This window comes from Bombus vancouverensis, chromosome 9, assembly GCF_051014615.1.
Source record: "Bombus vancouverensis nearcticus chromosome 9, iyBomVanc1_principal, whole genome shotgun sequence".
Classification (NCBI taxonomy): domain Eukaryota; kingdom Metazoa; phylum Arthropoda; class Insecta; order Hymenoptera; family Apidae; genus Bombus; species Bombus vancouverensis.
This window is the reverse complement of record NC_134919.1, coordinates 1,863,961-1,876,048: the sequence shown is the minus strand read 5'-3', so window position 1 is coordinate 1,876,048 and position 12,088 is coordinate 1,863,961. Positions and strand designations below refer to the sequence as shown.

The window sequence follows — 12,088 nt, the reverse complement described above, 5'->3', positions numbered from 1 at the left end:
ATAACATGAATTTCCAAAATAATATGTGACTATATCAATGTGCACTGCATTTTTCCAACTGCGTTTCTTATTAACCCTTTTGTTGCGAACAGCGCTTATAGGCAATCCGCCAGAGTAGCTCTTCTCTCGGAGCATCGTACCATCCGCGCAACCGATCTCTCATTGTCACGCCGGCTACTCAGAGAACAATTCGTTTTTGAGCGCTCCGCAGCGAAAGTATTAATATAATTTTATTTTTGTTTTTGTCTACATATTAAGAAGCGTCTTCTGAATACATTCAAATTAAATATGTTCTCATATGAAAGTAAATATAATCAAATTTTATAATAATTGATAATCATGTTATTGTAATATTTTAGTTTTTTACGAACGTAAATTTTCTGATCATTGGAACCGTAATTTAAAATTTTAAGAAACATTCTCATAATAAATATGCATATGTCGATAAATAACCTCTACTTTCTGAACCATTATAGCAATTCTTTCATAAACTAATTGTATTTTTCTGTAATTTATTGTAAAAATTAAATACTATATACCGATGTTACATATATACGTACATGTGAGTAAGTAAGTACGTACGGTTGCATATTGCAGAGTCAAATAAGATTAAAGAAAATAGAAAATGGCGTGATACCGCGAGGACAGCTGTTATTTATCGGAGAAAGAAAACAGAAGTAATTTGGTTTAATTCAAGTGATTTTGTGAAATTTTACATATATACGAATTTCTTTATAAAGAGATTTGAAAGCGAATAATATCTAGTGAAGCATAAAAGTTGAAAATATAGTAACCACTCGAATTAAATGATAAAAATTTATAGAATGATGGCAGTGATAATGTTGGTGGAAGTGATTGTGTGAACATTGAAGGAAACTAGTTCCAGGAATTTATATATATTAGGAATATTGGTTTGTTTCGTTTTATTATGTGTAATTGACTATCATTAATGATAATGACCTGCAATTAAATTTTTCTAAGAGAATTCCTCCATAGAGAAGAAAATTTAGAGAAAAGAAATAAAGCGAAAAATATGAAGAAAGAAATAAGTTAAAGTTGTGGTCAAAAGTTCATGTAATTCTTGTTTCTCGAATGTCTAAAAATAAGAGTAAAATATTTAAAGAAGCGAGACAATTCCATAAGTTGTAATTTTACTTCGATGTATCTACATATATGTTGGATATTTCGTATATAAAATTTTTAAAGACTCGGAGGACTTACTTCCATGCATTTTTTCAACGATTATTTAATTACATTTTCGACGTATTGGATATTTCTCTACAATTAAAAGATGACCAAATATCATCCAATATCACAACAAGTATCCAGTGATAATCATCGTTTTTACCACTGTTCTTACGAGGTTAGGATTAATCGACACAATCATATTTGCTTTATTTTTATCCATATTTTTTTACGCTAGATATTCAGATACGTATATGTGTAATTTAATTTCACATTGATCTAAGCAGAATTCAATCTAATTCACATATTTCATACGATTTTATCTTCGTTGATTTAATAAGCAATTAATAATAAATTAATATTAATAATTTTAGCATAAATACTATAATAATGAAATATATGAAGAAAAAATATTATGTTATTTTAACATTGCTTAATTTACTGTAATTTGTGAAAATTTTTATACATTTGTACTGATATTTTGTTGAATAGGAATCACCATGAATGCCAGAACTCAGTTATTTGAATTAAGTATGGAGGGCAGACAAGTGGATGAAGCAGTAGCAAGTATATTCCATAGTGTTCTGTTCCATCGAAGTCTTGGTAAATTTAAGTACAAGCAAGAAGGTAGTTACTCAGTAGGCACTGTTGGATATCAGGATGTTGACTGCGACTTCATTGATTTTACTTATGTCTGTTGTTCATCGGTACACCTGGATCAAACTTTGAAACGTGAAATATCAGGTTTTTCTGAAGCTTTGCGTTCTAATGATAGTCCAGGTTCTGGCCAAATATCCCTGGAATTCTTTCAGAAGAAGAAAAATCGTTGGCCTTTTCAACCAGAATGTATACCATGGGAAGTATGGACAGTACGCTTAGAACTTATTAAGTTAGCAACAGAACATGAACGACAGATATGTAGAGAAAAAGTTGGAGATTTATTAACAGATAAGATTCTTTATATAACAGAAGTCATGAATCGACATGATTATTTACCAAAAATGCCAAATCAAGCTGAACTGGATTTGATCTTTGACACATCGTACCCTGATATACAACCTTATCTGTTTAAATTATCATTTACCACCTCTGGCCCATCGAGTACAACAATGGGTAATACAATGAAAAAATTGATCAAAGAGACATTATCCATTTAGTTGTTTATTAGTTTCCATGAGAATGTTTTTAGTGTAATGTACATATAATGCAAATTCATTCCTGGATAAATTAACATTATGAACTTTCCTTCATTAACAAAGGAATTCTGTTTGTCATATGAAATGGTGTGCATTCATATATACTCAAATCATACCTTACTCATACTCTTTTAGTTTCTTTTACTTGTAGTTTATAAACATTTGTCACATTACATGTTTTTATATGTATTGACTTGCATAGAGGATTGAAACCTAGAAGGATAGAGTTAATTGTATGCAATATTTGAAATAAAGTGGGATAAAGAGATCAATCCCATACATCAAAATGCTATTTCTGACCGGCGTCTACGCAAATTCTGTGCCGACAATATTTGTCAGAAAGAAAACGGAAAAAAAATATATATTATAATTGTATAAACTTAAAATATTTGTAAAATTTCTATAGTACAAAGGAACCAATTGTGTATAGCAGTTACTTTTTTGCGTATACATATATTATTCCATGAATATCGTCCATTGCATAAGTCTTCTAGGTAATCAGTTATAGATTAAATATGAAATATTTACTTTTCATTATTTTAAATTCGAATTTGTTGAAATGTGAATATTGTTAATAGGCGAATAATGATATCTCATTAATAGAGAACATTTTTTGTTTTATTTATCTCTGAAAATACATGACGATTGTAAGGAAATAAAACAGTGTATGTGTTTATTTAGCAAAATTTAAAGGTAATAAATTTGTTCTAATATATAAAGCTGTTATTTCTCTCTCTCTCTCTCTCTCACTCTTTTTCTATGTTTGAAAAATCTCGTGCACATATTTAATGTTTAATATATGACTGAAACCTAGACTTACTATTGTGAATAAACATATAGTACAAGTGCTTGTTTCTACATTTGTTATTCACATATTAATGTAAATGTGAAAATATGTAGTATGTATATGTGATTGAAAAATAGACTTTAAGTAATTTTTATAGTTTGCTCTTGTTAAAACATCCTTGTTAAAAGAACAATTTATAACGATCGTATTGATTAAGTAAAAGATATAAAGAGCGAAATAGTAGTAATAATATAATCCGTTGTATATATTACAGATAAGTCGAAAGATTCTAAAAAGTTTTAGTAAATATACTTACTTGAATGTCAATGAATCTTTTGTCCTAAAATTAATATTGTTGTTTGAGTGGAAAATTATTTGTGAAATAAAAACGTATCAAGCTGACATAGATCACTCCTATAAGTAAAAACTATGTAATGGTCTTGATTAAATTTTTTGAAGTTCATTCTTTTGTATGAATCTTTTATATAAAAAAACAAGAGATGAAAAGTTTTAACGTGTGTAATTGCAACGTGAAATAATTTAAAAAATGAAATACTTTCGTGAAATATTAGATTTATCGTAAATATACCTACATTTTTCGATAATGTATAATAGTAACATGGTACTACTTTCGCTATATTAAATTAAGCTTCTGCAAGAGTGTGCAAGTATTTAAGGAAGGATCTAGGCCTAGAGGAAATATATTGAATTTACTATAACAGCAAAGTTCCGAATAAAGTGATTCTTTGATATTTTTTAATATTACTAATTTTGTATATGTTAGAAAATGTTCGAATGTCATGATACAAGTACTGATTTTCAAATTACATTTTGGCTATAGTACTCTCAGTTATTACTGAACTGAAAGCCGACACGTTGTTACAGATACCAGATATGAACATTGCAAGTTATAGGTAAAAAGACGGTAGGAAGAGAATACAGATGGTAACGCGGACGCCTGCGCGAGAAAACGGCGGCTTGTCTAGTTAGGTTTAGCCAACAATTTTCCATTTTCAGTTATCGGTGGAAAAGGCTAGCCGTCACTTCGAAAGCGTTTCATCGTTGAAAATTATAACACGTTGTTAAATGTTGTGGTGCTCGCTTTATATTATTTAGAAACAAACCGTAATATAAGAAATACTGAAACGTCTTTCATCTTTATAATAAAAAGAGAAGAAAAAAGCAAAATTATAAGTACTTGTCAAAGAAAGGTATAATCGACATTTATAACAATTGTGTGTAAAGTGATTTCGAAAGATTACTATCTACATGTTTTTTATTTGACTTTTTATTCGGTGACGGTGAATACCTGCCATTGCCAACGTAAAATATTTTTAATTTACATATTTTGGTTACTTTATGTAATAAGTACGTGGTACTGTTATAATTGTGAAGCATCAATTACGATTGATTTTCTAAATAATTCTCCACGATCGGCCTGAAAAATTAATTTTTAATTTAATTTCAGTTATTTTATAATTAGTCTTTGTTCTCTCGTGTCTAACTATTTGCTTTGTTTCCATTTTATATACGTATATTTTTGCGTAATAACGAAAAAGACATGTACATGTACATAAAGATTAACGGTCGAAATTATCAACAGGTGGTTGGAGAAAATAATAAATTTTAACTTTGATTTCAACTACTATACATTTCTTAATAGCAAAGTATTTTTTAAACACTTCTGCCGATACTGCTTCTAATTAAAATACTTTGAACAGATTGCGATAATTAAGAGCAGGTGATTTAACACGTATAACACGAAGTATTACTCAAAGTTTGACTCATTGTCAGAGAAAGATTGTGTGCGTAATAGCAAACTAAATGTTATGTATGTATATGTAAATAAGTAACTATGTAAACAATAAGAATGGCAATGAGTTGAAAAACTTTTCGATTCCTTTTTTTCTAATCGAATAATTCGAACATATTTTTTTATTTCGACTGAACGTTTTGAGTGTAAAAAATTTTATATAACTGGCATCGATCGAAGGACGATTCGTGATCACGCAATATCGTTCTATTTTTGGGGAATGTTTTAAACTCGGTAACCTCGAGAAACACCAGATTTTACCACCTTTGAGATCGGTTATACGATTTGACTAAAGTGAATGGAATAAAACGAAGAACTTTTTCAAATGAAGAACAATCCAGATGTATCAACATTATATATATTAGTTTCAGTAATACGTGTTATTGTGTCGACGATATTTTCATTCGGTCAGTAACGCATATGAATATCTACGAGCAATCAAAGTAAAACAAATTCGATCATCTTTGACAAATCGATTAATTATTTCTCATTGGCTGTTAATAATTGGCTTAGCTCGTAATTATTCAAATATAATTATTTAATTATAATCAAGACGATATTACCGTAAATTATAAACGATGGAATAGTCGGCATATGTTTTCAGTTGCGGCTTCATCTTATTCTGTCTTATTCTAATCGTACTGAAAAAGCTCTCGAGGAAAAAGATTCGAAACGAAGAGAAACAGAAGAGGAAAACAAGACAATTTTGGAAAAAAAGAAGACAGAAATCAGGTTGGAATAAAAAAAAAGACAAAGAACAAGATAGGGAAAGTGGAATAATAACTGCTCGGTCCCCGGAGACAGATCGATCGAGAAATGAATGATTCGCCGATTTTATCAAACGGGACCGCCGTAGAAGGATGGTCGACTACTAACCGTCCGACTATAGAGAACGATGTAACCTCGAATAGTTTAGTGCAATTAATCTTTTACATATTTTATGCAAATATTTTTGCGTTTGGTGTGTTTGGTAATGTGCTCGTATGTTTCGTCGTGGCACGAAATCGACAAATGCAGACAGTTACGAATCTGTTTATCACGAATCTAGCATTGAGCGATGTGCTACTCTGTGCTCTGGCGGTTCCGTTTACTCCTTTATATACATTTCTCGGGGGATGGATATTTGGCAGAACCCTGTGCCACTTGGTACCGTACGCTCAAGGTGTCAGCGTATACATCAGCACATTCACTTTGACGAGTATCGCGATCGATAGATTCATGGTGATCATATATCCTTTCCATCCTCGTATGAAGATCGAAGTTTGTTTAGCCGTGATAGTCGGTATTTGGATAATCGCATTGTTGTTCACTCTACCTTACGGGCTTTACATGCATCTCGAGGAGCCGTACACTTATTGCGAGGAACACTGGCCGAACGAACGATTTCGAAAAATCTTTAGTTCCATTACTTCGATACTACAATTTGTCTTACCCTTCTTCATCATCGCTTTTTGTTATATTTGCGTTTCGATCAAGTTGAACGATCGAGCTAGAACGAAACCTGGCACAAAGACTAGTCAAAGAGAAGAGGTTGACAGAGAAAGAAAGAAACGAACGAATCGGATGTTGATCGCTATGGTTGCCGTATTCGGCATATCTTGGCTGCCGCTCAATATCATCAACGTTATCGACGATTTTTATTCACCTGCCAATGATTGGGCTTATTACAGAATCTGCTTTTTCATGACGCATTGCCTCGCTATGAGTAGCACCTGCTACAATCCTTTCCTTTACGCTTGGCTCAACGATAACTTTCGCAAAGAATTTAAGCAAGTACGAACTTACTTTTTATACTTTTATTTCTTGTTATATGTGTGTCTACTTACTCGTAGAAAGTTTCCTTCGTTTCTCAATTTTCTTGCTCTCGGTTCTTACCATGTTTTCTCCTCTTCCAATTCTTGTTTTTTAATCAACTCAATACATAGTTGATTAAAATACTTGTAAGTAGGTAATTGTAATGTACGGATCTCGTATCATATTTCATCTCCGAGTAAATTCTCTTTTCGTTATGCGTGCTTATACGTGTCTCTGTGTCGTGCGTATATCCTCACTATCCACCTGTAAATGGACTCGTATAAACGACACTAAATTATTCGCTGAAAGATCTCTTCCCTCCTCAAATTCCACTTACCGTGGTTATAAGAGAAAAGCTTTTAAAGAAAAGTTCTCTCATTTACATTGCAATACGATTTATAACTTTGATCGAACGAACGTTCCTTACTTTCTAACATAAGCCGACAACGTTCTCTCGAGCCCATTATCGCGCTAAACCATTTCAAGTTGTTGTTAAATATGTTTCGTTATTAAACACAAATGAAAGATGCACGAACTCAAGCTGCAAATTCATACGTACATTATCAAAATTCGATGAACAAGTAAAGAAATAAACGCACACGCTGTGTCTAATATAATTAACGTTGTAGATTCTTATCGATTTCAAACTAAATGTAAAATAGAAGAACCTATAATAAGATAATAATGTACGAAGCAGCCGTGTGTTCCTTATCTTAGCCTATGGCTTCAAACTTTCAATACTATCATACTATCGATATATTTTTAATACCGTCAAAATTTCACGATAAAACCCATCTGAATTCTTTTGAAGGTGCTTCCATGTTTTCCAAAAGCAATCAACGGTTACACTCCAAGAACCACCGAAGAATTTCAAAATAATAAAGAATGTAGCGGAAATAACACTATCCAGGAATCTTTATTACTGAATGAAACACATATAAGAACTTCAAATCCCGAAGCTCGCGAACTGATCGTCCACGAAACGACCACCAACAATATGTCGAGAAACTTGGAAGAAATGGAAACTTTTTGATTCGATCAAATTCGAACGCGAGTCAACCATCGTAAGTAAGTATGCATTCACATCGTTTCTCTGTGAGGAAGAGAATAATATAATATTTACTGTATTTATCGTATAGATGTCTTTCTTCGCTAAAAACAAATATTTATAAATTGATCGCATTATCCATTAATTGCATTAGACCTCTATCTCTATGTATACATATGTACAGGTAGATAGGCAAAGGGAAACCGAGATCCGGTATAATACAACGTTCTATTCATCTAATTCGTACGTCTAATTTATTTAAGAGGTAAATGGATACGTGCAATAAAGTCGGGAACAAAGATTTATCTTCGTTTATCGTCTTTATTTATAGTTAACAGGATCGTTGAAATCCTTGCTGTTTTCTCAAGATCTACATAGGTAGAAGTTAAATCGTCACATACACGATTGGCTAATGACGTAGTCGCTCTGAACATGTATATTTATTGCTTTTCCATCGTCTTCGGTCTTTCCTTTCTGTGATAAATTGACCGTGCTTAGGATAAATTGCTCGAAATGAGGAAAAATTATTGCCTATCGAGCATTCGTTGAATAATGAGGAAAAGTCTAAAGCAGAAGTTGAGCATCTTTCACGTTCTTGAAAATGAGAGAAACGAGAGAGAATCGACTTTTAAGCGGGCACGTTTCCTAGTTTCAGTTTTTCGCATTGATCAGCGCACCGATTTCCATACATTTCTTTACTGTTTTACGTATCCGATAAATATATTTATCTCGAGACCTACCTTAAGAACATATTTACCTATTGTTCTAATTCTATTTATTTCAAGATCCACCAACTGAAGGACACTTTCTCTAATAAAAGCTATTTTTCTTCTCTAACAGCTTCAGCTACAGAACACTTACAAAATTGACTTCACTGAATGATAGTTCATATTTTTATTCTTTTCATATGCTCTTTAGCGTTTTCTTTTTTCAAAATTATAAAAAATATTGATTGGTTGGGAAAGATTATAAAATGTTATTACAAGCAATTCATTGGACTATAAACGAATAGAAGTAGAAATAGAAACAAAAATAACGGTAGAAATTCTACGAATACGAAAAGCTGTACGAATGCTAACATAATTGATCGTGATATTGTGGGAGGAACAAATCGAAGATACTGTTATAGTTAAAACATATACGCTTGTCCATTGGATTCATATACACCGCGGTACATAAGTACATACATTTTCAATAGATTGCCGTGTTATTTCCTGCCGTATTGGTTCGGGATTCAGGACAGAGGACAGCCATTCTTCTATCGTTATCGTGCACTTTTTTACTAGCGCTCCAGTGTTTCCGTGTCATATCCTATCCTGAAATTTATATATGTATATAGTTTGTTTCATCGATAACAATTTTTTTCTCAACTTTTTCCTTTGCATTGTCATAACTATATACGGTCGCTGTACTCTTCTTCTCTCCTCTTTTTTATTACTATTTTATTATTTATAGACATATTTGGTGTATCCTTCTATGATGTTTATTGTCAGCAATGTAAAGAGAAAAAACAATATAAAGTACCAACGTTGCAATAACAGAAGGAGGAAGGAAGCAGGAGAAAGGAATGAAGATTGTTCTCTTATATGTATATATGAAATGTTTCTCTATTTCACAGACATCTCTGTGTTACAGAAACAGCTGCATTTTCTCTGGAGGCTGAAATCTACTTGTATCATTCTTCAATCAAGTACTACGTTTTGCATTACTTGTTGTATAAAAGAAACAAGCAACAATGGTGGCGGTATATTTACAGAAAAAAGAGACACGCGATTCTGCACAATCATATTACGATAGAATTAAGAATTGATTCGCCAATCTAAGTTTGTTATAAACCATGGTGCGTCAAATACAAAGAAAATTACGAAGGGAAAAATAAAAAAAAGGAACTTGCTCAACTTCATTGTCAGTTTCTTTATTATGTTTATCCAAACTATTTTTCTGTATCTTAACACTTTGCGATTGGTATATCTTTCTCTTCGCATTATTAACTAGTCAACACTCGAGCAAATTTGACATAATAAATATTTAACATGCCATTCGACTTTAAAAACAAATTTTAAATACCGTTATCCGATTGCAAAGGGTTCAATGTTAATTTCTCAATATTTTTGTACAAACCAATACGCATTTTATGAAAAAATTCATCGTTAAATTTCACATCGATCGTTAACAAACCATGATTACAAATGAGACACAAATGCGTAATTAAGTGATATAGTAGTCATAGTATAATACTATGTCATTGTAGTACGTATAGTACATGTGTACGTATATTATTACATCTATTTGATTCAGATTAAGTATCATTGGACTCTTGTCATTAAACGTGGTTTGAAATTTTATTCGAAAACTTGCTCGATCGAATATCCTAGAGATAAGAGAGTACGTTGCAGGGGTATGTTTACTGATAAAAGCTGATAACGACATCGTTTCGATCGACTATTCTCGAGAACGTGTTCTCCCCTTTCGTCCATCTCCGATTTCAATTCCGCAATAACACCTCATTATCCTACACAATGATTGCGGTAATCCGAGCACGCCTTGTGAAAAACGATGCTTGTCAAGATACATCGCGTATATCTACACTTCTATATCTTTATCTATGTATATGCAAGTAATTTTCAATTGTATTGTCATATGAATATGTTAAAAATTCTATTTTTATTTCCCATAAATTATCGTTCACTTTACATTCTCGGATCTTTAATAAAAAGGAAATGATCTATTCATACATAAAAATGTTCATCGTGATTATACAGACGTAGACTGTGGCTTCTTATGCACTTATAGGAAACTTGAAATTGCGAATTGTGTTCGAAATGTATATATTATGAAAAAATGAATTAAATATCCAAACTATAGCGCATCCTATAATACTTGGTAGGTAAACGATGATTTTCTATCAAAATTCTATAATTTTCTAATTATATACTTAAAAATATGAATTTTCATCAAAATCCGCAGTCTAATCGTAATTATTTATTATATTTTTATTGTTATCGTAATTATTTATTTATTATATATATTTCAATGAAATTTATATCGTAATATTTCAAAGAAAAAAAATCACATTACAAAATAAATTATACAACAATTGTGTATAGAGTATCTTACAGTTATAGTAGAATGTGCCAGCTTCAGAATGATCATCTTTTTCTAATAGCTATAAAAATATTTTTACAGAAATGCTTTTGTAGTATTGTATTTTCCTGCTAATATACTATACATATAAATAAGATTTGTAATCAGGTTCGCTAGATTATATCTATTAGAATTCATGTAATGTCTTTAAGAAATGAGTCAGATAAAGACAATGTCAATCTACTTCATCAATACCATATTCCTTCAAATGTTTAATCTCATTAGTATTGATAATATCCTTTATGAAAAAGCATAAAAATTGCTCAAAAATTTAATTATGTATTAGAAATAAATTGCATTTTTTGTATTGATTACAGAAAAGTCACTTTAGGATCGAAAACAATACTCAGGATATCATAAGCAGCCAGCAGTAACCAGCAACAACGATCTTTTTACAAATGATTATATAATACAATAAAAAATGAGATTATTTATTGTAAAATAATTATACAGAATGTATTTAGGAACAGTTTCAATAAATCAGAATAATTTAATGACATTTTATAATTTTATAAAATATTGGGCGAAATCTCGAAACTCTCGGTTCCAAAAAATTCCTGAAATATGATGTCAAGTTCTAAAAATTGTCGAAATTGTGGTGCTACACTATCATGTTCCCCTGATACAAAATCGCAAAATCGGCCGAAAATTTTTTTAAGAAGCCGAAAATTTCGGTTTCGAGAACTTCTTGGAATGTGATGTCATATTCTAAGAATCGCCGAAATTATGCCGGTCTCTTATGCTGTCACGTTCTCCTGATGCAAAATCGCTATTTCAGCTGATACATTTCTCGTTCCAACGACAATTTTTTGCTCGCAGGAAGAATTTGAGAATTCACTGAATTGTGGATATTGAAAGAATTTTAAATGATCAAACGTTTTATTCATTTGCAAAATAAGCTGATTTTATTCAATTTAATTTGCAAGTTTACAGTGATTGTACAATTTTACAATTTCATAATTTCTGTATAATAATTTGTGTAATTGTGTAATGGTACAATAATTTGATCGCGTTGTTCGACCGATGGAACTAAACAACTCTTCTCATACGAAAATAATGACAAAAAACTTAAGTGGTCGTGGTATAGTGCGGCCTTTTGTCACTTATTTTCGAATCGCTAC

The 12,088-nt window shown here is 31.4% G+C and overlaps 2 protein-coding genes across 10 annotated transcripts; both read left to right on the top strand.

The window, feature by feature from the left end:
- The first annotated feature begins 30 nt into the window (after positions 1-30).
- Atg101 (autophagy-related protein 101) lies at positions 31-3,100 on the top strand. 4 transcript variants are annotated; one of them, XM_076621195.1, is made up of 2 exons: positions 31-304; positions 1,678-3,100. In XM_076621195.1, the coding sequence occupies exons 1-2, from the start codon at positions 289-291 to the stop codon at positions 2,340-2,342; spliced, it is 681 nt and encodes a 226-aa protein (XP_076477310.1). In that variant the 5' UTR covers positions 31-288; the 3' UTR covers positions 2,343-3,100. The 4 variants fall into 4 exon arrangements, with proteins under 4 accessions (XP_076477310.1, XP_076477311.1, XP_076477312.1 ...); XM_076621196.1 differs by lacking the exon at positions 31-304 and adding an exon at positions 590-911; XM_076621197.1 differs by lacking the exon at positions 31-304 and adding an exon at positions 591-677.
- A 271-nt stretch (positions 3,101-3,371) lies between these two features.
- On the top strand, positions 3,372-11,466 carry LOC117159974 (prolactin-releasing peptide receptor). 6 transcript variants are annotated; one of them, XM_076621193.1, is made up of 4 exons: positions 3,372-5,388; positions 5,569-6,754; positions 7,587-7,843; positions 11,285-11,466. In XM_076621193.1, the coding sequence occupies exons 2-3, from the start codon at positions 5,798-5,800 to the stop codon at positions 7,806-7,808; spliced, it is 1,179 nt and encodes a 392-aa protein (XP_076477308.1). In that variant the 5' UTR covers positions 3,372-5,388; positions 5,569-5,797; the 3' UTR covers positions 7,809-7,843; positions 11,285-11,466. The 6 variants fall into 6 exon arrangements, with proteins under 6 accessions (XP_076477308.1, XP_033196183.1, XP_033196182.1 ...); XM_033340292.2 differs by lacking the exon at positions 11,285-11,466 and adding an exon at positions 9,459-9,721 and having other exon boundaries at positions 3,372-4,379; positions 5,586-6,754; XM_033340291.2 differs by lacking the exon at positions 11,285-11,466 and adding an exon at positions 9,459-9,721 and having other exon boundaries at positions 3,372-4,379.
- The last annotated feature ends 622 nt before the right edge of the window (positions 11,467-12,088 follow it).

What these genes read in the sequence shown, in the direction of transcription:
- LOC117159974 (XM_076621193.1), top strand. Translation starts at nt 5,798, where the DNA reads ATGAATGATTCGCCGATTTTATCAAACGGGACCGCCGTAGAAGGATGG. An exon ending in TTCGCAAAGAATTTAAGCAA is followed by an intron (nt 6,755 to 7,586) that starts GTACGAACTTAC and finishes ATTCTTTTGAAG; the next exon opens with GTGCTTCCATGTTTTCCAAA.